This window comes from Prionailurus bengalensis, chromosome D1, assembly GCF_016509475.1.
Source record: "Prionailurus bengalensis isolate Pbe53 chromosome D1, Fcat_Pben_1.1_paternal_pri, whole genome shotgun sequence".
Classification (NCBI taxonomy): domain Eukaryota; kingdom Metazoa; phylum Chordata; class Mammalia; order Carnivora; family Felidae; genus Prionailurus; species Prionailurus bengalensis.
The window spans coordinates 99,499,656-99,527,318 of NC_057346.1; the positions used below are offsets into that span (position 1 = coordinate 99,499,656).

General features: G+C 41.2%; 2 protein-coding genes across 3 annotated transcripts in view; both read right to left on the reverse strand.

The window, feature by feature from the left end:
• CKAP5 (cytoskeleton associated protein 5) overlaps positions 1 to 17,695 on the reverse strand; it is a 113,864-nt gene extending 96,169 nt beyond the window's left edge. For both annotated transcript variants that reach the window (XM_043582413.1, XM_043582409.1), the window contains exon 1: positions 17,587 to 17,695. The gene's annotated coding sequence lies outside the window, so the exon portion shown is untranslated. The remainder of the gene's footprint in view (positions 1 to 17,586) is intronic.
• Positions 17,696 to 20,688: 2,993 nt separating this feature from the next.
• The window catches only part of LRP4 (LDL receptor related protein 4), a 54,421-nt gene continuing 47,446 nt past the window's right edge, over positions 20,689 to 27,663 (reverse strand). The window contains 1 exon segment of the mRNA XM_043582416.1: positions 20,689 to 27,277. Coding sequence (XP_043438351.1) covers positions 26,945 to 27,277 — 333 coding nt within the window. The 3' untranslated portion in view covers positions 20,689 to 26,944.

A 27,663-nucleotide genomic window follows, 5' to 3' on the forward strand; every position in this document is an offset into this window, starting at 1 on the left:
TAGACTCAACACAATTCCTATCAACCCCAACAGCATTTTTTTGCAGAAATAGAAAAATTCATCTTAAAATTCATATGGAATCTCAAAGGACCCCGAATAGCCAAAATAATTTTGAAAAAGAAAAACACTGGAGGACTCATACTTCCTGATTTCAAAACATTACAAAGCTACAGTAATCAAAACAGTGTGGTACTAGTATACAGACAAATAGACCAATAGACCAATAGAACAGAAAACCCAGAAATAAACCCTCATGTATAGGGTCAAGTGATCTTTGAGAAGGGTGCAAAGGCCACTCAATGGGGACAAAGCAGACTCCTTATGAAATAGCACTGTGAAAAAAATGGATATCCACATGCAAAAGAACAAAGTTGGGACTCTTATCTCATACTATATACAAAAATTAATTTGAAATGATTAAAGCCCTAAGTGTAAGATCTGTAACTATAAAATTTCTAGAAGAAAAACACAGAGGAAAAGCTTCATTACACTGAAATGGGCAATGATTTCTTAGATGTGATACCAAAAGCACAAGCAACAAAAGCAAAAAAGACAGTTGGGACATCAAACTTAAAAACTTTTGTGTATCAAAGGACACAACAGAGTAAAAAAGCAACTTACAGAATGGAAGAAAATATCTCCGAATCATATATCTGATAAGGGGTTAATATCCAGAGGACAGAAAGACCTCCTACAACAACAAAAACCCAAATACCCCACCTAAAAAAAAATGGGCAAAAGAACTGAATAGTCAGTTCTCCAAGTAAGATATACAAATGGCCAACAGCATATGAAAAGATGCTCAACATCACTAATCATCAGAAAAATACAAATCAAAACCACCATGAGATAAACTTACACCCATTAGGATGATTATTATATTAAATAATAATAATTGGCAAGAATGTAGAGAAATAGGAACCTTTGCACACCATTGGTAGGACTGTAAAATGGTTCAATTGCTATGGAAAATGGTAGAGGTTGCTCAAAACATTAAAAATTGGATACCGTATTACTATATGATTCAGCAATCCCATTTCTGAATGTGTATATATATGTGTGTATATATATGTGTATATATATATATATATATCCAAAAGAATTAAAAGTTGGGTCTCAACATGATTTGTACACCCATGTTCAAAGCAGCATTATTCACAATAGCCAAGAAGTAGAAGCAACACAGATGTCCACTGGAGAAGGAATGGATAAACAAAATGTAAAATATATACATACAGTGGAATACAAGACTTAAAAAGGAAGGAAACCCTGTTACACACTACAGTGTGAATGAACGGAGAACATTACACTAAGGGAAATAAACCAGTCACAAAAAAGACAAATACTGTATAATTCCACTTACATGAGGTATCTAAACTAGTAAAATTCATAGAAACATAAAGTAGAAGGACGGTTATCAGGGGCTGGGGGAAGAGAGAAAGAGAATGTATAGATTCAGATTTACAAGATGGGAAAAAAATTCTGGAGATATGTTTCACAACAATGTGGATGTACTTAATTTAAAATGTACTTAGGGGCAGCTGGGTGGCTCAGTCGGTTAAGCCTCCAGCTTCGGCTCAGGTCATGATCTCGTGGTTCATGGGTTCTAGCCCTGAGAAGGGCTCTGCACTGGTGGTCTGCTTGGGATTCTCTCTTCTCCTCCTCCTCCTCCTCCTCCCCCTCCTCCTCCTCCTCCCCCCTGCTCTCTGTCACTCTCTCAAAATAAATAAAAAATTTTTTTAAAAGTGTACTTAATTATGGGGTGCCTGGGTGGCTCAGTTGGTTAAGCATCAGACGACTCTTGATCTCAGCTCATGATCTCAGGATCGTAAGTTCGAGCCCTTTGTTGGACTCTGTATTCAGGGCTCTGTGCTGGGCATAGAGCCTACTAAAATTAAAATAAAATGTACTTGATTAAAAATGGTAGTTTTTGTGTGTTGCATGTTTTTATAACTTTTAAAAAGTGAGACACTCATGCATTCAATAAAATGCTCTGCAACTATTAAAAAAGATGAAGACTAAATAAATATTCATGTGGAAGAAATACATTAAATTTTTAAAAGAAAATTGGAAGGCTGTATATGAAGTCATTTTTGCATTTAGTAAAACCATACAGAGGGCTGTACACATTGGTAGTAGGCTGATAACGACCCCCCAAAATACTAGATTTTAATCCCTAGATTTTGTAAATGTCACTTCATTTGGTAACATTGTCTTTGCAGCTGTGATGAAATTAAGGGTCATGAGATAGGGAGGTTATCCTGAACTATCTGAATGGGCCCTAAATGCAATCACATACATCCTTGTAACAGGGAAGTAGGGAAATTTGACACACACGTAGGAGAAGGCCACATAAAGGCAGAGAAGAGCAAGATTAGAAAAGGCTGAAGTGATATGACACGAATTAGGGAATACTAACAGCCAACCCAAGAGCAAGGAAGGGATTATCCCAGAGAGCCTCTGGAGGAACATGGCCCTGCCTTTGTTTTAGCCCCCAGAAGACTCATCCTAAATTGTGTTGGACTTCTGGGCTCCAGAACAGTGAGAGAAAAAATTTTTGTTGTTTTAAGCCACCACATTTGTGATAATCTGTTACAGCAGCCATACAAAACAAATGCAACATTGTACATGTTTGAAATCACATACACATTTTTTGGAAGGATCCACAGAAAATTGTTAAAACAATGGCTACTTCTAAGCAGCACATCTATGGGGCTGCCTGAAGAACTTTTACTTTTCACTTTCATACCTAGCCACTTCTTTTTAAAACAAAAACAAGCTTCAATGTTTTTAAAAGTTCTAAAACTTTAAAATTCCGCATGGAACCTTGAAGCTGGTTCTAGCTCTACTCATCCCATAAGCTAAGCCTCACTTCTCCCCCTTAACATTTTTTGGGCATCGTATCTCCTTTGAAAGAAGCAACCAGATTTTGTTTATTACCCTACATCTAGCAGAGTGCTTGGCACTCTAACATAACTCCTAAAATGGCATCATTTCATCAAACCATAGAAGTCTTAAATATATAATAAATGTGTTCCTTGAGTTATTTATAAATAGAATTTTGTATGTTGAATGTGTATTTCAAATGTCAGGAAAACAATATATTTAATGGAATTCTGAAGTAAACTTTTTCGAAGTGAGAAATCACTCAGCGATAAATTTTGAAATTTTATGAGTTTTGCCACTGTTTTCTTGGTTACCCATTTTTTTTTATTATAAAATCCATTAAAAGAGGGTAATTTTAATTTTAGACTCTTTCACTTTGGCAAAGCCAGGGCAGAAGAACAGTTATTTGCAATAAATCTAATTGTACAGAGCTCCAGTCTCTAAACCTGTCATGTTGGGCTCTGAAGTTAGATCTGAATTCTAAAACTTGCTTTGTCACACATTAGCTGAGTCTCAGTTTCATCATCTGTCCTAACAGTACCACTTTCATGTGGTTCCTTATTTAATACACCCTTCTGGAGCATTCACCATAGGCCAAGCACTATTCTAAGCATTTAAATTACTGACTCATTTAAATTGTTAGAACTCTGAACCTGATACTATTATCCCCATTTTACCGACAAAGAAACTGAGGCAAAGAGATTAAGCAAATTTGCCTAAGGTAATCCAACTAAATGTAAAAATTAAATGAAATTTGGCCTTATACATGTTAAGAATCCTCCCTTAATATCCACATTATTCCCCTGCTCCACAAGTACACGTGTTTGGCAGATCAGGTGAGGTTACTGTTAGGCACTCAGCTAATGTGCTGAATACAGGTAGTATAATACAGTAGCCCAGGGGCCAGCTACTATGAGGGTGTAACAGAGGCACCTAATCTACACTGAGGGGTCAGGGAGGGTCTCCCTGAAAAAGTGATACAGGCATACCTCACCTTACTGCACTTTCCAGATACTGTGGTTTTTACAAATTGAAGGTTTGTGGCAACTCCGCATCAAGCAAGTCTATCAGCACCATTTTTCCAACAGCATTTACATCACCCCATATCTATGTCACATTTTGGTCATTCTCACAATGCTTCAAACTTTTCCATTTTTATTATTATATTTGTTACAGTGATCTGTGATCAGTAATCTGGTTTTTTGTTTTGTTTTTTTTGATCAGTGATTTTTATTTATTTATTTTTTTAACGTTTATTTTTGAGACAGAGAGAGATAGAGCATGAATGGGGGAGGGTCAGAGAGAGAGGGAGACACAGAATTTGAAACAGGCTCCAGGCTCTGAGCTGTCAGCACAGAGCCCAACGCGGGGCTCGAACCCACGAACTGCGAGATCGTGACCTGAGCTGAAGTCGGACGCTTAGCCGACTGAGCCACCCAGGCGCCCCTGGATCAGTGATTTTTGATGTTACTATTGTAATTGTTTTGGGGCACCACGAACCACACCCATACAAGACAGCAATCTTAATTGATAAATGTTGTTCGTTCTTTCTTTCTTTCTTTCTTACTTTCTTTCTTATTTTTTGAGAGAGAGAGAGAGAGAGAGAGGGGGAAAATGAGCGAGCAGGGGAAAGGCAGAGAGAGTATCTAGAGCAGGCTCCATTTCCAGCGCAGAGCCCAATGCAGAGCTCGGTCTCACAACTGTGAAATCATGACCTGAGCCAAAATCAAGAGTTGGGTGCTTGGGACGCCTAGGTGGCTCAGTTGGTTGAGCGTCTGACTTTGACTCAGGTCATTCTGACTTCGACTCAGGTCATGATCTCACAGTCTGTGGGTTCGAGCCCCACGCTGGGGTCTGTGCTGACAGCTGGGAGCCTGAAGCCTGATTCAGATTCTGTGTCTCCCTCTCTCTCTATCCCTCTCCCAGTTGCGCTCTCTCTCTCAAAAATAAACAAACATTAAAAAAAAAAAAAAGAGTTGGATGCTTAACCTACTGAGCCACCCAAGCACCCCAATGTTGTTGTGTTCTGACTGCTCCACCAACTGGCCTCTCTTAGAACCTCCCTATTCTCACTCTCTCCTCAGGCCTCCCTATTCTCTGAGACACAACAATACTGGAATTAGGCCAATTAATAACCCTACAATGACTTCTAAGTATTTAAGTGAAAGGAAGACTTGCATGTTTCTCACTTTAATACATTTATCCATCCATCCATCCATTTTTTTTTTTTAAGTAAACTCTACACCCAACGTGTGACTTGAACCCTGAGATCAAGTGTCACATGTTCTACCGACTGAACCAGTCAGGCGCCCTGCATGTTTCTCACTTTAAATCAAAAGCTAGAAATGATTAAGCTTAGTGTGGAAGGCACATCCAAAGCCAAGATAAGCCAAAAGCCAGACCTCTTACACCAGTTAGCCAAATTGTGAATGCAAAGAGAAAATTCTTGAAAAAACATTAGAAGTGCTACTCTAGTGAATACACATACGATGAGAAAGCAGAACAGCCTTACTGCTGATATGGAGAAAGTTTTAGTTGTCTGGATGGAAGATCACACCAGCTACAACATTCTCTTAAGCCAAAGCCTAATCAAGAGCAAGTCCTGACTCTTCAATTCGATGAAGGCTGAGAGAGGTAAAGCTGTAGAAGTCTAAAGCTAGCAGAGGTTGGTTCATGAGGTTTAAGGAGAGTCATCTCCGTAACAACAAAGAACAAAGTAAAGCAGCAAGTGCTGACAGAGAAACTGCAGAGAGTTATCCACAAGTTCTAGCTACTAATGAAGGTAGCTACACTAAACAACAGATTTTCAGTGTGGATGAAACAGCCTTCTATTGAAAGAAGACGTCATCTAGGACTTTCATGGCTAGAGAGGAGAAGTCAATGCCTGGCTCCAAAACTTCAAATGACAGGCTGACTCCTGTTAGGGGTCAATGTAGCTGGTGACTTTAAGTTAAAGCCAATGTTCATTTACCATTCTGAAAATGCTAGGCCCCTCAAGAACTATACTAAATCTATTCTGCCTGTGCTTTACAAATTGAAAAACAAAGCCTAGATGACAACATCTGTTTACAACATGGTTTACCAAACATTTTAAGCCCACTGTTGAGACCTACTACTCAGAAAAAAAGATTCCTTTCAAAATACTACTGCTCATTGGCAATGCACCTAGTCACTCAACAGCTCTGATGGAGAGATACAAGATTAATGTTTTCATGCCTGCTAACACAGTATCCATTCTGCAGTCCATGGATCAAGCAGTATCTTTGACTTTGAAATCTTATTATTTATCAAATACATTTCATAAGGCTGTAGCTGCCATAAGATTTCTCTGATGGACCCAGGCAAAGTAAATTGAAAATGAAAACCTTCTGGTAAGGATTCACCATTGTAGATGCCATTAAGAACATTCGTGATTTGGGGTGTTTGGGTGGCTCGGTTGGTTAACCATCTGACTCTTGATCTCGGCTCAAGTCACGATCTCACAGTTTGTGAGATCAAGCCCTGTATTGGGTTCTGCGCTGACAGTACAGAGCCTGCTTGGGATTCTCTCTCTCCCTTTCTCTCTCAAAATAAACAAACTTAGAAAAAAAAAAAAAAAGAACATTCATCATTCATGGGAAGAGGTCAAAATACCAACATTAACAAGAGTTTGGAAGAAGTTGATTCCAACTCTCATGGAGGACTCTGAGGGGTTCCAGACTTCAGTGGAGGAAGTAACTGCAGATGTGGTGGAAAGAACAAGAGAAACAGAATCAGAAGTGGAGCCTGAAGATGTAACTGAATTGCTGCAATCTCATGATAAAACTTTAATGGATGAGGAATTGCTTATGAGTGAGCAAAGAAAGTGGTTTCTTGAGATAGAATCTACCCCTGTTGAAGATGTTGTGAAAGTGTTGAAATGACAACAAAGAATTTGAAATATCACATAAACTTAATTGATAAAGCAGCAGCAGGGTTTGAGAGGACGACTCCCAATTTTGAAAGAAGTTCTACTGTGGGTAAATGTTATCAATAAGCATCACATGCTACAGAGAAATTGTTTATGAAGGAAAAGTCAATCAATGCAGAAAACTTCATTGTCGTCTTATTTTAAGAAACTGCCAAAGCCACTCCAGCCTTCAGCAGCCAGCACCCTGATCAGTCATCAGCTATCAACATTGAGCTAAGACCCTCTACCAGTGAAAAGATTACAGACTGCCGAAAGCTCAGGTGCTGGTTAGCATTGTTTAGCAACATATTTTAATTAAGGTATGCACATTGTTTTTTTTTAGATATTAACATTGCACACTTAACAGACTATAGTGCAGTATAAACATAACTTTTATATATGCTGGGAAACCAAAAACTTCATGACTTACTTTATTGTGATATTCACTTTATTGCAGTGGTCTGGAACTGAACCTGCAGTATCTCTGAGGTGTGCCTGTCATTAAGGCTGAGAACTAAAGGAAATTAATAGGAGTTAGCCAGGCAAAGCCATAATACACAGGGATAACAGAGACTGTTACAGGCATGTGTGTGAAAGCCCAAAAGAGATGAACAAAAGAACAGAAATGTAACTCAAATGACCAAATGGGCTAAAAAGGGCCATATTATACAAACCCAGTGACTTATGCAAGGAAGACTATTAACAAAATGCCTGGCAAATACTAAACACTCAAGAAATGGTAGCTACCAGGGGCGCCTGGGTGGCTCAGTCAGTTGAGCGTTCGACTTCGGCTCAGGTCATGATCTCATGGTTCGTGGGTTCAAGTCCCATGTAGGGCTTTATGCTGACAGCTCAGAGCCTGGAGCCTGCTTCAGATTCTGCGTCTCCCTCTCTGCCCCTCTCCTGTGCACACTCTGTCCCTCTCTCTCTTTCTCTCTCAAAAATAAACAAACATTAGGGGCACTTGGGTGGCTCAGCCAGTTGAGTGTCCGACTTCAGCTCAGGTCATTATCTCACGGTCCATGGGTTCGAGCCCCACATTGGGCTCTGTGCTGACAGCTCAGAGCCTGGAGCCTGCTTTGGATTCTGTCTCTCCCTTTCTCTCTGCCCTCTCCAGCTAGTGCTCTGTCTCTGTCTCTCAAAAATAAATAAACATTAAGAAAGAAAGAAAGAAAGAAAGAAAGAAAGAAAGAAAGAAAGAAAGAAAGAAAGAAAGAAAGAAAGAAAAAGAAAGGAAGAAAGAAAGAAATGGTAGCTACCATTATTGTGTTGGTATAAGTGTATCCCAGTCATTCAGAGATTTTAGTTTCTGTTCAGACTTAACCCCATATTTCAGTCTTCTGGTCCAAGAAAGACCTAAGTTAGCAAAGAACTCTTAGGACCAAGAAACATTAAGTCTCTGTTTTAAAACAAACTGCTTCTTTCAGTATGCAAGTAATCTATTCCTTTTTATCCTATAGAAAACAGATTTACATTAAAAAGTAAATGCCATTTTATAATACTCAAAGGGACTGTCCATATTTTGCTCGGACAGATTTCCCATATTAAACATTGCTCAAAATAAGCGGGCAGTCCTCTACAATGTAAAAAATGATTTTATTTACTGCACAGAGATTTCTGATAGGAGATTTAGTTTTTACTACTAAATGAAGCACTCATGCTAGTTCTAGACTAAGAGGTTTTCATGAGACCTTAAAAAAAAAAAAAAAAGTGTGGGGGCCGCCTGTGTAGCTCAGTCAGTTAAGCATCAGACTCCTGATTTCGGCTCAAGTCAAGATCTCACCGTTGGAGCCCCGTGTCAGGCTCTTGGCTATCAGAGACTGTTTGGGATTCCTTCTCTTCCTCTCTCTGCCCCTCCCCTGCTCACTCTCTCTCTCTCTCTCAAAAATAAAAAAATTAAAAAAAAAAGAAGGGTGCTATTACAGTACTGAAAAAAATTTTTTTAACTTTTTAAAAAATGTTTCTTTATTTTTGAGAGAGAGAGAGAGAGAGAAACAGAGTGTGAGTTGGGGGGAGGAGGGCAGGAGGGAAGAGGGGAAGACAAAGAATCCAAAGCAGGCTCCAGGCCCTGAGCTGTCAGCACAGAGCCCACCGCGGGGTTCAAACCCATGAACCATGAAATCATGACCTGAGCCCAAGTCAGATGCTTAACTGACTGAGCCACCCAGCCACCCCGAAAAAAAATTCTTAAAATCTATAAATGAGAGACTTCATACTACAAGTAGATAAGGGCACAAAATGATTTTTAAAAAACACTGTGGAGGGGTGCCTGGGTGGCTCAGTCGGTTGAGCATCCGACTTCGGCTCGGTCATGATCTCATTGTCCATGAGTTCGAGCCCCGCATCGGGCTCTGTGCTGACAGCTCAGAGCCTGGATGGAGCCTGCTTCAGATCCTGCATCTGCCTCTCTCTCTGCCCCTCCCCTCCTCATGCTCGCTCTCTCTCTCTCTACAAAAATAAACTTAAAAAAAAAAAAAAAAAGAATGCATTTTAAAAAAACACTGTGGAATAAATACAAAAAATAAAACGTAAAACAACAAAACTGATTAGGGAGTGAGTGTTCTAGACAGCCAAGGTGGCCAGATAGGAAAGGTCTATCCCTGAAACAACTACTTTGTGTAACTTTTTTTCATATAAATCAGAGAAAACACCTAAGCTTCCCAGTCTTTTTAAAGTATACTAACAATCATTTAAACTTTTCAGGAGAATCCACTACTGCCACAGAGATATGAAGGACTCTTACACCAAATCTAAATGGTTCCAATGCCTTTTTTGAATTTTTACATTTTGTAGCTTTCCTTCCTCAACTCTTTTAATCAAGCTAACACTTCTAGTTAGCTTGTAGCAGTGCTGCCTTTTTAATTTTAGCTCTTGATTTAAAGAACCGAGTAGGCTGAAACTGCGTAAGAGGGAGCAGGATCTACCTGAGGAAGTCAATAAAATTTGAGATACCTACTTAGGCTGCTGAAAAGACTTTTGTGGTTTATTTCCTGGTAGTTGACTTTCGGATAAATAAAATGCTACTTTAAGTCTTATGACTGAAAAACGAAAAAAAGAAGTCATCCACATTAAACAAATAAATTTCAATACTTGAAACTATTCATTTTTTCTCATATTTTTATAAATTTTTTTAAATGTTTATTTATTTTTGAGAGAGAGAGAGACAAAGCATGAGCAGGGGAGGGGCAGAGAGAGAGGGAGACACAGATCTGAAGCAGGCTCCAGGCTCTGAACTGTCAGCACAGAGCGTGACGCAGGGCTCGACCCATGAACCACAGGATCATGACTCGAGCCAAAGTCTGATGCACCCAGGTGCCCCATTTTTTTTCTCATCTTTATAGAAAGGATCTAAAAATCACTTTTATTTAATAACAAATCCGTAAGAAATATAACTAAAAGATCAAAGAAGTAGGGCTCTTATTTCTTAATAAAATAACGAAAATCATGCTTGAAGAGACAAGGTCAAGAGACAGGAGGTCACCATGGTTTATCTGACACCATATCGATGCCAAAAACATATGACCATTCTAACTAAGTCAGAATTTATGCTTTGAATGCATTTCCAAACAAAGATCATATCCCAGGTCAAACAACTGCTATTACCAGGTCATGAAAAATAATGATTTCCGTAGCACTTAAAAAGTGTTAATCAGGGGGGAAAAGTTAGATCTCAGTAAAAAGCCAATTATAAAGAGGACATCTGTTTGGGACATAAGTTTCCTCTAAAAGTTGGTGAGAACTGTAGGTATTCATGCTTAGCTTAATATAAATACAGATAGAAAGATACAGAAACAATTATATGTGTGTACATATACATAAGTTAGCAAACATACATATATTACCTAGCTCTGTCCATTGAGAGGGTCTAGGAATAATGACACCCCAGCAATGAGCACATGGAGCACCCAGATGTTGGTTTCTATAAATCACTGTCCAATGACAGGAACCAAGGCTCCTTGGAGAAATGGCTGATTCTGGGTCTGGAACAGGGAAAATATAAGATGAATCTGGGGCATTTTGTAGTACTAGAAAGTAAGGAAATGCTCAAAATGAGAAAAAAGGATGGAGGCATATCAAAGGGACACAGGAGCCAACCTGAAAGACTTCCCAATGGCCAAATCTGGAAAACTGAGCAAAAAACTAAAAAATACAGAATTAGATTATAACTAAAGTACAAAACAGATACACTGATACTGACAAATGGTTGAATAAAGAAATAAATGGGGGAGAAGAGACAAATCTTCCTTTCAATATTCCAAATAATAAATGTAGATATTCTTCCCTCCAGGAAGTGTAACTTAAGTCCTCCACCCACTTTGAGGGTGGGCTAGACTTAGTGATCTACTTCCAAAGAGTTCAGTATAGAAAAGGAAAAATAGTTGGGGCATCTGGGTAGCTCAGTCGTGTTTGAGTGTCTGACTTTGGCTCAGGTCATGATCTCACAGTTCATGAGTTCGAGCCCCACATCAGGCTGTCTGCTGTCAGCATGGAGCCTGCTTTGGATCCTTGGTCTCTCTCTCTCTCTGCCCCTCCTCCACTGGTTCTCTCTCTCAAAATAAGTAAATAAACTTAGGGGAAAAAAATAAACTTTAAAAAATAAGGGAAAATATATTTTAAAAAAAAGAAAGGGAAAAACAGTAACCTCACATATTAACATGGCAAACACTACCTTAACCAAATGATCAGTCATCATTAGTGATTATCATATGGATGTCACATATCCCGATATGAAATGATGGTATTCTGTGGCATTCTTTCCAAAAACATACAACTCTTGTCTAATAATAAGAACAATATCAGACAAGCTCAAAAGGAGGGACATTACACAAAATAACTGGCCAGTATTCCCCAAAACTGTCAAAGTCATGAAGACAAGAAAAGACTGAAAGACAAAAACCACATGTAATGGGCTACCCTGGACTGGACCAGAAGCAGAAAGGAGATACAAATGGAAAAACTGTAGAAATTCAAACAAAATCTGGAGTTTAGCAAAAAGTAATGTATCAGTTGTTGGTTTCTTAGTTTTAACAAATGTGCCATGTGAGACATTAACAATAGGGAACTGAGTGAGAGGTATATAGGAATTCTATGTATCATCTTTGTAACTTTTCTGAGTATCTAAAATTATTACAAAACAAAAAATTTATTTAAGTTAATTCCTCTAAAAGACTCTATAATTTTCTCTTCAAAAAAGTCAGTATCATGGGGCATCTGGGTGGCTCAGTCGATTAAGCGTCTGACTTTGGCTCAGGTCATAATCTCACAGCTGATGGGTTGGAGCCCCACCTCAGGCTCTGTGCTGACAGCTCAGAGCCTTGGAGCCGGCTTCAGATTCTGTATCTGTATCCCTCTCTCTCTCTGCCCCTCTCCTGATTGCACTCTGTCTCAAAAATAAATAAACATTAAAAAAAAATTATTAAAAAAGTCAATGTCATGAAAAAACAAAATTTTCTAAAAGTGAGAGCACTACACACCTATTAGAATGGCAAAAAACAAACAAACAAACAAACAAACCCATATCTGATAAAACTAAATGCTGACAAAGATGTAGAACAAAAATTCTCATTCATTGCTGGTGAAAAGCAAAAGTGATACAGCCACTTTGGAATACAGTTTGGTAGTTCTTAACAAGGTAAACACTGATTACCCTATGATCCTACAATCGCACCTCTAGGTATTTACTCAGTTGAATTGAAAATGAGTATCTACACAAAATCTGCACACAAATGTTTACAGCAGCTTTGTCCATAATTGTCAAAAACTAGAAATGACCAAGATATCCTTCAACAAGTGAATGGATAAACAAACTGTGACACAACCACACAATGGTTGTGAGCTATCAAGCCACAGAAAGACATGGAAGAACCTTAAATTGATACTGCTAAGTGAAAGAAGCCAGTCTGAAAAGGGTACATATTGTATGATCCCAATTATATAACATTCTGGAAGAAAGCAAAACTATGGAGACAGTAAAAAGATCAGCAGTTGCCCAGGGATGGGAGAATGAGGAAAAACAAACAGGTAAAGTACAGGGGATTTTTTTAGGGCAGTGAAACTATTCTTACAATGATGGATAAGTAACATTATGCATTTGTCAAAACCTAAAGAACTTTACAACATTAAGAGTGAACTTTAATGTATGCTAATTTTAAAAAGTCATTTAGAGGCGCCTGGGTGGCTTAGTCAGTTAAACATCCAACTCTTGACTCGGGCCAGGTCATGATCTCACGGTTTGGCTGGTGAAATCTGAGCCCCACATCAGGCTCTGCACTGACAGCGCAGAGCCTGCTTGGGATTCTCTCCCCACACCCCGTCTCTCTCAAAATAAGCAAGTAAAACTTAAAAACAAAAAGTCATTTAAGACATCGGGGAATCAGAGAAGAATGCAGTCTGTGACAAGAGAATCTGACTGTATTACAAACGTGTTAAAACAACCTCACTGAAGGGGATAGGGAGAAGGTGCTGACCTAGGCAACCTCGGAAATTAATGGAATCTTTAAGACTGAATGCAAAAGGAACTATACATATGTACTGTAGTTTATAAAGTTGTTTCCCGTGAGAGTGTGGGTGAACAATTCTGATACTGCTATACATGTTTATTGGAATTGACCAATTAAGTAAATGGATGGTGGAAGCAAGGTTTCTACTGTTGATGTGGAAATTCACAGAACAGCAAACAGAGAAGGCTAGAATGGTCTATGTGATAATGGATTCGAACTGGAGATATCAGTAAGAACTCATGTTTAACTTAATATAGTTACAGATGATTACACACAGAAATATTTTACTGACATGTTTATATACAAGAGTTAGCATAAAACTAACTCTTTGCTCTGTTAGCTGAGAGGGCCTAAAAGAAACAAAACCCTGGCAGCAATGATAATACTTAGTGTCCACATCTTGGTTTCTCAGACCATTCTTCAATAAAAGAACTAGAACTCCATGGAGAAATAGCTGATTTTAGCACTGTGACAAGAAATATGCAAGATGAGCCTAGAGCATCTTGTAGTGCCAGAAAGTGAGTGAGTGTTAAAAAATAATTACATAAAAATATATATACACACACTGATGTTGTTATGTTAAAGGGGCACAGTACAGGAGCCAACTGAATAAGCTCCCAATGGACAAAGCTGGAATAATGTGAGCAGTAAAGTAGTATTGGAATATAACTCAAAGTATAAGATAGAGATCCTTCATTCCACAATGACAGAAGTAAATACTTGCCTAAATTAATAAATGAGGAAACAGGCAAATTTCCCATGCAGAAGACTTCCAAATAAATTATGTAGGTACTCTACCCCAAAGAACAGGGAGCATAACTCTTCATTCCTTAAATGCAGGCAGCACAGTTACTTTCTTCCAAAGAGGACAGTACCGGATGGGGAGAAAAGTAAGTTTATAGTGGAGTAACCTGACAAATATTACGTCAGCCAAGCGATCAAGGTCAATACCACCAGTTATAAATAACATGATAGTATGAACCTTTAATATGATGAAAATGGCACTTCCTCTCTGTGATCACACCTATAACCCCAATCTAATCATAACAAAAACATCAGATAAATTCCAGTAGAGGGACATCCTAAAATATACTTGACCAATACCCCTAAAAACTTTCACAGAAAAAAATTTAAATTAAAAATAAATAAATAACAATGGGGGGGGGGGGGACCGTCAGTCAGTAGAGCATGTGACTCTTGATCTCAGGACCATGAGTTTAATCCTCAGGTTGGATGTGGAGCCTACTTAAAAAATAAATAAATAAAATCTTAAATAATAATAGTAATAACAACAACAAAGGCAGGAGTGGAGAAGTCAAACCTTCCTTTCCCCCCAGTTGACACAAACATAAAACTATCATTTTTCCAGTTTTCTTAGTTGAAGACTTTCCAAATTAGTCTGCTGAAATACTGCTCACATCCAAAGACACAGTAACACAGCCAGCTTTAGTTATATACTGTCTTTATCACTTTATCACATAGAGAAGACTATGACAGTTTTGGCCAATTTTGTTCAACAAGTATTTTTTGACTACCTTTTTTGTTCCAACTATTGTTCGAGGCTTTGTGGTAACCTCAAAAATAGAAGAAGAAAAAAAATCTGTGCTCTGCTTTCATTTCTGTGAGGAAGTCAGACAACACACAAACAAACAATAAATGACCCATCAGCCAGCAATAAATGCTATGAGGTGAATAAAAAATGAAAGTGAGGCAAAAATGACCAAGACAGCTACTCTAATTGGAGCTTGGAAAATGCCTCTTTAAGGAGATGACATTTGAGTTGAGACCTCAGTGCAGCCAGTATACAAAGAGGACAGCAAATGCAAAAGCCAAAAAGAATAAGCTTAATGTGTCTGAGACATCTCAAGTAAACAGGGCAACTGCCCTGATAGGAATGAGCGAACATATTCTGAACTCCAGAGGTAAAAATACAAACCTCATTTAGGCATCTCAAACCATTCCAACACTAACCACCGGGAAACTATCAATGATAATTAGCTCAAGATCTCAATTTTACCCTCTCCCAGAGTCTCCCCCAAAGTCACAGCTGTTCAGTAAATACTGTCTTTTGGACTTCCCCATCTTCCCTCTGAAAACTACCATGCTTATCGCTCATATTTAATCATGGCTCTGCTAGAAGTAGTTAAAAAAAAGGAGGTGGGTATTCTACCCAGAAATTGCTCCTGAATTCTCCCTAACAGATCTCATTACTTCATAAAGCGCAACCATAGGTTGGTTAAAAGCAAAGGCTCTGGAGACGGAATGACTTGGGTTCAAACTCAGATTCTATCAGCTGTATGATCTTGAACAAGTTGCATAGCTTTTCTAAGACTCAGTTTCCTCATCTATAAAAAGCTGTGAGGATTAAAAAAGACAAAATGGGGCACCCAGTGACTATTCAATAAATGTTAGCTACTGCTAATAAAAGTATTTGAGTATTTATTTTGCTCAATGTTCAGAGTTGGGCCAGAGGGATTACAGAAAACACAATTTGCTACAGCAAATTGTTTGAGAGATAAAACTGTCAAACTCCCTTAGGTCAGGAGCTTTGTCTTTTTCTGGTTCACTAGTGTATTCCCAGAATCCAGAACAGTGTTTAACACACAGTAGGCATCTATCTCAATATGTGTTGAATCAATCAATGAGGCTCCATTAAGTCAAAGGAGCATAGGAGAGCCCGGCTTTACTTCAAAATAAAGGAAAGTTTCCATTCCACATCAAGATTAACAATATCCTAAGGCCTTGTTAAAGATGGTTTATTATTTCTAATTGCCTCCCCAAAGTCTAGAACAGCTTCATAATATTAACGGACCCAAATTTATTGCAATTAAAAAGCTCTGCTGCTAACATTAAGCTGTCAATCGAAGGCTATACTACTGTTCAGAATTCAAACTTGATCAAAATGTTAAAAGTAATAATAAAGTATAAGGTATATTGTTATGGAATACTTTGCCTGCCATTACTCCATAGAACAGACTTTAAAAACTTGTGTAAAAAAATTTTCTCACGAGTTGACCAAGTTTCATTTATGCTGGCAAAACAAAACGATTTCACCTTTCTCTGTATCATTAAATTTTATAAAAACATTATGGTTTGTTCAATCACCAAAGAAAAGTCCAAATCTTTTGGACTTCTTAAAAGTTGCAAAGGATTGTTAGCTTAATATATTGGCTCTTTAGGTCAAAGAAGGACTTTTCAGGGTGATGAAAATGGGAGAAAGAAGGAGTTCACCTCTCTAAAAATGAGTTTTCAATTACTATAATTATGCATAAAATAAGACAGGCAGCATTTCTGGGCCAAGATTTGATGCCTTAGTTCCCCGTGAGAATTAGAGCCAAGCATAAATTTGGGGCAAGTTCTGCAAAAACCACTTTACCCTCTATTGATGCTGAATGAAAAACTCATTGTTAGGATCCATCAACACGAATATATTTTCTAACACACAGTAGCCACTCTGGCAACATCGCTTTCATCGTTTTCTATCCGAGAAACAAAACAGGATGCATTTAAATCCTGCCTGACAGTTACCACCACTGCAGGGTAGCTCTCTCAGCAGCTTAAGAGTGGTAAGGGCTAAAAAGTAAGAATCTAGTTTACCGAGCCCCCACCGTAAAGTAGCAGGGCCTGCTTAAGCTAACCTACACTGGTTGGCTATTGTATAGGTCCGCCAAACCTTCAGAGCTAGAAAGGTACCTGAACTCTACTGACACCTTTTGAGAGAGAAAGCCAGGCGTGAGGGCGGAGCGGTATGATCGGAATTGTTAAAACCGCAGCAAGCCAGCAGGGACACAGGTGCGCGGGCAGGCCCCGGTACCGCAGTCCTTGTCACGCTCCAGACGACGGAGCCCGTCACAACCACGACAACCCTCCTAGACTCTTTTTCACTCATTCATTCATTTGACAATTACGCGAGGGGCACTGTAGCAGGGCCGGCTCGCAGGGCCCCCGCCCCAGTCCCGGAACACCCTCGGCCGCCAGGCGCGGCCCTGAGCCGCCCCCATTTCCCGGACGCTGCCGCCCGCACTCCGCCACGGCGCGCTCGGGTCACCCGGATCCCGGCATCGGCCCCACGCGAGCGCCCACGCCCCCCGCCTTGCCAGCCGCAGGTCCCCCGGCCTCCGCCCCGCTTCGCCGTCTCAGACCGCCGGGTTCGTGCGGCGAGGGAGGGGCGCGTCCGCGGAGGTCCCCCGCTCGGGGTTCAAGATCCCTCGGCGCGCGCGACGCCCAGACCCGAGGGCCTACGCGGGTGGGTCGGGCCCACCGGCCACTCACCTCCGCCGGGTCAGAACCGAGGGGCCTGCTCTAAGCCGTTTGAAACCGCTTGGGCCGCCGCACACCCCGCAGTGTCCTCGTTGTTTATTGGTCCTCGGCGGACCGCCCATCGCGCGTTTATTGGTCCATTTGAAAGGACTGTGTGCACGCGCCGCCCGCAGCTTTAAAGGGGCCGCGCGCGGCCGTGTTGCTTTCGGAACCGGCGTTGCCTGGTCGGGTGGGGAGAAAGAAGGTCGCCAGAGCAAAAGCTACCGGCGACCCCGCCCACCCCCACCCCACACACCCACACTCGAAAGAAAGGCGATAGATGTGTGGAGAACTGTGCATCCCCGGCCATCAGCATGTTTGCTTTATTTAATTTTGGCTATTCAAGCGACTGTCAACACCTGCAATTTTTTAAAAAGTCCTCTCATTCAGCAAATATTGATTGTGCAGCTAAGTGCGTGGGGGAAAAGAGAGGCTCTGGGATATAGTGGAAGGAGCAGCGAATGGAGCCAGGATACTGGATTCTGGTCTTGGACCTGTTCTAAGTAAACCACTTTTCCCAGTAAATTATTTGTAGCTTAGTTTCCTCAAAACGAGATAACAATGTTTCCCTTACAAGCTTAATGTGAGGATTTAATATAGCTACTTGAATGTCTAGGAAAGGCCTTTGAACAGTAAGCATTCTGCAAAAGCTTTATACTTCTATTATTTATAGAAACGACAGTCTTGGTTAATATGATTTCTAAAAGTCTTGTTTAGCTCTAAAAATAAAATCCTAAAAAAAAAAAAAAAAAAAAGGCGGGGGGGTGGCTACACCACTCGGGGCAGAGTACAACTCTTGATCTCAGAGTTGTTTGTCCCAGCCTCAATTTGCGTGTAGAGCTTACTTAAAAATAAAATCTTAAAAATAAGTCTTGCTTATCTCTAAATTCTATGTTTCTATGAATAAGATAAGGGCCTTACTCCCAAGAAATTTACAAACTGCTTTGGTCAGAGAAATAAAACATATAGGCTAGTCAGTCACTAAAATTCAAGGCAGTATGAGAACAACAGAAAAAGCTGTAGATGCTTAACAGAAGGGGGAAATTTGCTAAGGGAGGATCTGTGAAAGGGATGGGCTTTTTTTTTTTAATATTTATTTTATTTTATTATTTATTTAAAAAAATTTTTTTTTCAACGTTTATTTATTTTTGGGACAGAGAGAGACAGAGCATGAACAGGGGAGGGGCAGAGAGGGAGGGAGACACAGAATCGGAAACAGGCTCCAGGCTCTGAGCCATCAGCCCAGAGCCCGACGCGAGGCTCCAACTCCCGGACCGTGAGATCGTGACCTGAGCCGAAGTCGGACACTTAACCGACTGAGCCACCCAGGCGCCCCAATATTTATTTTATTTTAAAAGAGAAGGTGTGAGCAGGGGAGGGGCAAAGGGAGAGGGAGAGAGAATTCCAAGTAGGTCTGTGCTGATGCACAACACAGACTGTGCAGAGCTCCAGCCCATGAACCGTGAGATCATGACCTGAGCTGAAACCAAGAGGCTGACGCTTAATCAACTGAGCCACCGAGGTGCCCTAAAAGGGATGGACTTTTAATCTGGGATTCAAAGATACGTAATTACCAACAGGCTAAAAAATGAAGAGGGGATGGGTAAAAGTAATAAAATGATTCTTTTTTAATCTATCAAATTGGCAAAGATTAAAAAGTTTGACAGCCGTTGGCCAAGACTTTGAGAAACAGACACTCAAACTCACTGTTGGTAAGAGTGTAACTGGTGCAAACTTTTAGAAGGATGATTTAGCAGTTGTTAAAATGTAAAGTGTGTATAATCTCTGGCCCAGTAATGCCACTGTTAGGAATTTGTTCTTCAGATCTATGCAAGTATTCAAAGAAAAATGCCCAAAGATATTCACTGCAGCAATTCTTTAAGATAGGGAAAAACCAAAACCAAAAACCATCCAAACCCTAGAAATTACATGTCCATTCATAGGGAACTTATTACATAAGTTACAGAATATCTACTCAACAGAACACTACCCAACTGTTAAAAAGAATGTAGTTAAGCTATATGTACTGGAATAGAAAAATGCACAAATTTAATTGAAAAAAGGCAAGTTGAAGAAAAGCATATGTGGAATCATTTTATTATATGTGGTTATAAAATGCATATGTATTTGTACGCATGCCTGAAAATGATGAGAACATTCCTGGAATTTCAAGAAACTAACAGGGGAACTGGGAAGGGAGGGAAACAACTGTTTTGTTTTTTGTTTTTTGCCATTGACATGTTAGTTAAAAAAATAGAAATAGGGAGAATGTCCAGTAGTGGGAAGAGAAGGCCCAAGGGCACAGAAACAAGAAAGTGTATTATAGGTAGGGAATTGAACGTCTGAGTTTGGTTTTCGAACAGGGTTCATGTTGGGAAGTAATGGGATACAAGGTTGACAGAGAAAGGAACAATTCTCGGAGGGTCTTGAATACTAAAGGTAAGGAATTTGTACTTCGGGTAGGTGATGGGGAGCTATTGAAGGTTTCTGAATCAGACAGTGACAAAATCAGAACTTCTCTTTAGGAAAACTAATTAGCTTGTTTGTCTAAAATCGGTTAGAGTTGGAAGCCCAGTTAGGAGTCTGATATGAGGTGATAGCAGTGGAAATGATGAGAACAGATTCCAGAAAGAGTGAAGGATTTTGCAACCAACTTAGTGCAAAGGTGAGGATGGGGCCCATTTAGGGAGATGAGTCAAAGAACATGCCAAGATTTGAACCCAGGGATTGGGAGGGGTCATTGCCCGAATGGAAGTAGAAAGTCAGGAGAAGCCAGTCTCAAAAGGAAGGCAAGGAATTTAGTTTTAGACCTGTTTACTTTTAGGTACCAGTGAGACATCCAAACAGAATCTCTGAGTAGATCTAGGAAATACAGGATAAGGACTGTGAGAAAAGATTAGGAATCACCTCCATAGAGTAGAAAACATGATGAGACCACAGAGTGGGAGAGTGGAGAGTGAAAAGGAGGGACGTGAGAACAGATCCATCGGTAGGGAAAAGAGAAAAGAACCTAGCAGAGCAAACAAGGGTCACAGAAACCTTTGAGAAATGGGTTAGGAACATATACAAATAGTCTTTTTCAGTCATTGGTATGTTTACTTTATTTAAATATTATCGGAAATAAGTTGAAGATTACATTTAGAAGGAGAGCAAGATGGTAAACTGGAATTTGCTCAATAAAGGATGTATGGAGTCTGGATCCTGGAGAGCTTTAGAACAAGATGGCAAATCCCTTTTTGTCTTATATGGTTTAGGTGCAGCCCTAGTGGGCATTAGATGTCTGATTCCATGCATTTATTTGTTCGTTCATTCAACAAATATTTATTGAGCACCTAATATGTGCAGGGACTATTCTAGGCACTTGGGATAATCAGTGCACAAAATACACACACACACACACACACACACACACACACACACACACACGTCCCTCTTATGGTACTCACATTATAGTGAAAAAGCATAGACAATCAACACATAAATAAATTATATAGTATGTTATTAAACAATGTATGCAATGCGAAAAGAAAAAAGAGTAAAACACGGTGAAAGAGATTGGGAAGTAGAGTTAGAGAGACTGCAATTTTATAAAGAGTGATCAGAGTAGGTTTCATTCAGAAGGTTATATTTAAGCAAAGACTTGAGGAAGGCAAAGGAGTTAGCCATGAATTTATCTAGAGGAAGAAAGTGCAGGCCAGAGGAAACAGCTATGCAAAGACCCTAGGTTGGGAACACGCCTCTCAGGTTAGAGAAACAGGGAGGCCTGCATAGCTGAAGCAGAGTAGTTGGCAGGAGGGTAGCAGGAGATGAGGTCTGATAGGCAACAGAGGGCAGGGGAGTGGCAGATCCTGTAAGGCCTTGTAGAAACCTAACATAATATCTTGCTCCATAGTAGGTGTTCAATAAATGTTTGGCCAGTCATCTTTTGCAGTCCAGGATTATCACCAAACAGCATTTATCTATGTATTTATTAGAGTGACGTGTGCTTACTTTATTCCAAGGGCCTCTCAGTAGTTCTGCACAAGGAAAATATTAACAGGGCAGTGAACCCCTTGGAGGCATTAGAGATCAAGGCAAACACTGTATTATTGCAACTGGAAGCAGTAAACAGATGCCAAACATCGTGGCTGCTGAATAAATGTGCTGGGCATTTCTGAAAAGCCTGCCAAGGGTTGGGACAGTGCTCATTCCATCGTAATCACAAGCTGCTTTCTGGGAGAGAAACAGCTCTACCATGGGACGTGGACCCAGATTTCCAGCCTAAGAGGAACGGCCTCAATGATTAACTTCCTTTCAACTTTCAGTCCAGGTACCTAGTGCATTATTCCCTGGAGACAGCAGTGGTGACATTAACACAGGTCTCAAGTGGCTCTGGGTTTTTGTGCCTTGACTGGCCTCTGAGGCTATCCCGGGTTTCACTGGTTGCATTTAATAGGTATTGAGTGAATGAAGGAATGAATAACCCTTTTCTCTTTTCTCATAGCCCATTTTCCCATAGCCCCCCAAATTCAGGCCGTCCAAGAACTCTGACCACAGAAGCATCAGCTCCACCAAAGAGGAAGGAGGCAGAGGGAGAGATAGGGACCTCATTAGCAGGCTGTCAACAGGCTTTTAGGGCTGCAGGGAAAACTATGGAGAAGGGCAAGATAAGTGAGAGTTCTTGGCTCTATGTGTCTTGTAAAATGAAAAAGGCAGATTGCGTAGCTTGGGGCTAACTTCAGCCTTGGGTTTAAACTCAGACCCTTAATTAGGCTGTCTGGATCTGTTTTAACATCATGTCAAAGGAGTCCAAAATTGTGAGTTGGAGCCTTGACTCTGTTCCGCAAGCTGAGCTCTGCTTAGCCTCTGCCAGCTGCTTAATGGGAGAATGATCTAGAGAGAAAATAAATGGGTGAGTGAGGGAATGTTACAAAACAAAGGCTGCCTGAAACATCCCCAAACACACATCCCATTAAGTGGACCAGTTGAGTCATTTTCACATATGAAGAAAAGACACACTCATACAAACTTTTTTTTAGCTATAAAAAGGGCTCAACTCCATTTGTAATCATTATGTCCATAGGTAGAAATAACTGAAGTTTACTATATGTTCTTGAATGTCAGTGCATTACACTTAGAACCCTGTACACCCTCAGCTCTTGCAGATGCCTTTTCTAAGTTCCTATGTAGCACTGACTTTGTTTGCTGTAGGCTTAGGTTTGGTGAAAGCTTCAGATCATGCCTTGGAGACCTCTCTATGGGCCACAGAGACCTTTTCATCTTAGGATCCATCATCAGTTCATGCAATATAGAAAGAAGGGCAGTGACTATGTTTTGAACATAATTAGCTTATAAAAATATGTCCAGTTGGTTAGAATTTGACTAACTCTCTCCCTACTCATCAGCTTCAGGTTTTATATCTAGAGAACCAGATAAGGACAACTCTTGTTTCATCCTTAAGGTTTCTCGGAAGGAACATAAAAACAAGTTTCAGGCCAGAAATAACCTCAGCAATCATCTGGCTCAACCTTTTCATTTTACTCATCAGGACAGTAAAAGCCAAGGCATGTGCATAACCCGAAAACAGGATGCTAGTCCTTGACAGTGTTGCTAAAGTCTCATCTGCCCACTGCCAGATTGTTGTCAAGACCTGGGCCACCAGGCCCAGCCTCTTCTCCCATTCCCATTTCCTGCTGAAGTGACAGGACAGTCACAGATTAGTGGGATCTCTAAGGCTCAGGCAGTGTTGAATACCTGATTACACTGGCTCGTGTGGTCACAAGGTGTCAAAATGTAGTCACCAAATTTTGTTCTCCCAGAAACATCTCCCAGGCTTTCAAGCAAATGGTGTGTGCTCAACGCATTAATTTTTCTTGTCACCTGAAAAGTTCTTCCTGAGTTCTCAGCTCAAGTGGTCACTGTTCATGGCCTGGCCCATAACCCCAAGCCTTTGGGAGGGGGTACTTTCTACAGGTATATACGCTTATACTTTAGGCTGGATTTCATCACTTAAAATGCTTTTCTCTCAGTATGAGTTATTTAAAAAAAAAAAGAAAAAAAGAATGGTTGAGCGAGGGGATAGTTGTCCTTGAACTATTCCACTTGTTTCTGTTCTGGTGCACATATCCCTTACCAAAGTTGAAAGAGTTACACACTGTAAATTAGTGTCAGATCTAAAAAAAAAAAAAAAAAAAAAAAAAAATTAGTGTCAGATCTCTTGTCATTTAAATACAAGAGGCTTCAGTCTTTCTTGCTTTCTCTTTCTTTTTTTTGGGGGGGGGTATGTAGGGTGGGGGTGGAGGCTGTTGCTAGATTCTAAGCTCTGTGGTCAGGCTTGGCCCACAGTAAGTGACAAACGAATTAACGGAAGCATTATTCTATAAAAGGTCTGTGGTTTAGAAAATCAACTACTGGGTTCTGACATAAAATTCTACATCTCGCACGGGACTTCTATGATTCCTAATCATCATTAGGAACCTGAGAAAGGAGCCCAACCCCATGTCCTAGCCTTGAGATGTAGTGGATAAATTATAACAAGGAAGCTTTTTTAAAATAAAAGGAAGAAAATAAAAATAAATAAAAGGAATCTTAGTGTTGATTTGATCCATTCTTCGAAACTACGAAACTTTACTAAGATCGAAAAGAGCTAGTAGCATATCTGGGCCTTAATGAGCCTTCCTTGTCCCCAGTACTTTTCTTACTATATCTGACAGTCTTGCCAGGGACTATCATCACAAGGCAAAGTCAAGTTCTGTGACAATGAAGTCCTCATAGACCTAGAACAGAAATAGAAGATATATAGTATATATGTCATATACTTCCTTCCAGCGCCTGGAGAGGTCACTAATAATCATGACACTTTCCCCTTGGAGTCTCCCCAGGACCTCAGGCAGCCACTGCCAACCAATCAGAGTCAACACTCGAGATTAAAACCTTCCATCTCTGTTCTAGAGGAAGTGAGGATTTCACAAGCCAATGAATTCTGGTCTTGACCTGTCTTCTCAAGATGAGTTGACCCTTCAACCAGGAACCTCACACCTTTTATTGTTCTTCACCATCCTCACGTCCCCCAAGGACTTAAAGGTGATGTTGCAAGAAGGTTTTTGAAAGCATGGGTCTGCCAGACAGAGCGGGTGCAATGATTAGTCATGACTCCAAGCCAGGCACAGTGATTAAGAAAAGCTAAATTTATATTAAATTATCATAAAGTCCTAAAATACTGAACATAGTGGTTAAATAACTCCAGAAAGTCCAATCTCTCCAGTGAGTAACGTTAAAACCATTACACATGAGCGCGGGAGAATCACTTCCATTAGTTTAGGACAAGAGAGGTTTTGCTTTTTACATAGTGAATCAGTGCTCAAATAGAGATTTCTTCAAATATGTCTTTTCTACATTCTGAACAGCCCAAGTGCAATAAGATCCTTCCCCCTTCCCAATCAAGAAAATGCCACTTTTCTACTTTCTCCTCGTCCTCAACCAAGAGTCTGAGGACCCAAAGTGCTCTTTTCCTGCCCTGTCAAATGTGAAATGTCTCCCTTTCATCCCATAAGTGGCACCTCGCCTTTCCCACTTTGTGTACTGGAAAAGACTTGCTGGCCTGGCCAGGCTGTCCTTGTGTGGGCCCAGACCTGGCTTGGTTACTAACAACAGGGCTAAGGGCTTGGCACCTGTCTCTAGCAGCCTTAGAAGTGACCAGAAAAGCTTTGCTCTTATCTTTTTTTTTTTTTTTTTTTTTACTCACATGTTTGGCAGCTGATTTCTCAATACCAAGAACCACAGGAGAGGTTTCAAATCAGGAAACTTCCCCTACAAGCCCTCGCCTCTCTTCTCAGCCCATTGTCCTCTCCTATTGCTTCTTGTTCCTGGGTGGAGGAGGTCTGGATCTGCTCCAGGCTGAGAGCGCTTCATCAGTGGTTCTACCTTTCTACATCCTGCCCCCTACTTTTGTGTCTTGATTTAGCCCTCCTCACCACCACCAGGCTAAGTCAGAAAAAGCAACTTGGGGCGGGGGGTGGGGGGAAGGAGGGGGCTATGTAGAAGGTTTAGAGCTGAGAAAAAGGTCTCAACTCCCCTGATACTAGCACGAGACACACGCTCTTTGTGTGAATGGGCACGAACCAAGTGATGGCATCACAGCATGGAAAGTCAGTCACTTAGCCGGGAAAAGAGTTGGAATGGGAACTTCACCACCCCACAGCCACAGGTTCTCTGTCCACTAACTTTGATCCCTGAGCACTTGAGAGACAACACGGGAGGTTCAACCTCATGGATACTTCCTGTTAGGCCCTGGGTGCCCCAAGTCTATAACCCAATCTCTCTTCCTGACCATTTATGAAGACTTTTGGCCATTTCTTTGAAAAGTTGTTTCACGGTCTCTATGCTCAGAATCCCACAGAATGAGCGGGGAGAGGGTGGCAGAACATGAAGGTCCAGGTGATATGCGGCTTTGGGTCTAGACAGCGCTGGTAAGATGTTGCAAAGACTTAGCCCTCGGGGCCCCACATTCCTCAAGCCCCTGCTCACAACCTGGTGACTTAGAGTCAAAGACATAGGAAGGGTACTGGCCAGCAGTGGCACCAGCGGGGGAATTCATATTAGCTGCTGCCATGCGGTAAAGGCCCTGTCATCGGAAGGTAGAAAAGCTTCCAGACAAACTAGCAGGAGGAAGAACAGATTGAGCCACACCCAGATCTCACCAATATCGGCAGCTGAAAAAAAAAAAAAAAAAAAAAAAAACCAACAGCAGCTCTTAGGGCAAGAATAATATCCATTGCCAGCAATGGACAGGACACGTGGCCCAACCACCCTAAAAGCTTTCTCATGTTACCAATGCACTGGAGGCTGGAGGCTTCCCAGATGCCCATACCAGCTGGGCTCACTCCTCCTTCCTCTCTCAGCCTCTATCCTTCATCTCTCTCTTTACCCTTGACCCCTGCCCCAGCCCCTGATGGGCAAGTTCTCTTAGAGAAGCGGCCAGGCTGGTTCTGACGGGAGACAGGGAAGTCTTGGATCATCAGTTCTTGTGAGGCAGGGTACCAGGGGAAAAGCTCTGTACTGAGGAGGAATCATTACTGAGCCTAGTTTTGGGGGCTCAGGATGGGGTGCAAGAGGTGAAGTTGGCGGTAAAATCCAGGTCTAAATTTTCGGGATGCACCATCATTTCTTGTGCACAGGTAGTTACGGACTCAGGTGGAAACAGCTCCCGCGGAGGACCCGGGAGCGGTTATGGGGTGGGAGGTGGAGGAGAAGGACGAGCACATAGGAAGGGGGCCTGTTGTATAAGTGAGCACAAGGACCGGAAGTCCATGAAGGTGAGGGGACAGGCAGGGAGGGAAGGGAACGACGGTGTTTAGACCTGGCTCTCTGAGGAGAGCTTGCGTTCATGTTTCCAGCCCGTGTCTGGCAGAGAGCCCCGTCTTTCAGGAGTGGCTGCGGTATGGACACTGCTGCACTCAGACTGCTCTTCCTGCAGCAGCTGCTCTGTCTCCGTGTCATCCAGGGAGCCAGAACTGGCCTGGATGGACACTGTGTCTGTCTTCATGCACACATGATCCCGCAGAAGGCCCCCCCGTGAGCTGCGGAGTTGCTTGAGGTCGTCCCACTCAGCATCGTCCCCAGACAGAAGGCAGATTCCCTCTACAATCTTGATCTTCTCCTTGGTGTAGTTATGGTCAGGCCCGCCCTAGGGTGGAGGGTGGGGAGACATGGTCAGTCGGCTGGCTCTCTAAAAGGATCTCACGGTGAACCGGAAAAGGAAGTAGATGGGGTGAGAGGAGGTGTGAGGGGTACAAAGATCCCACAAACACATGGGGAGACTTGGTCAGAGAGCAAACAGATGAGTCGGCCTAAAAGGAGAGTAGCAGCTAGGATGATTATTACCCTTCTCAAGACAGGGAGGAGGGAGAACCATGGCTTCCAGTCCTGCATCATCCACTCACTGGCTATGTCACCTTGGGCAAATTACTCAGCATCTCTAAACTCAGTCTCCACATCTGCAGTGTGGGGAGAATAACAGTATCCATACCTCATAACCAGTTGCGGTGAAGGTTCAATGAGGTGGTACACATA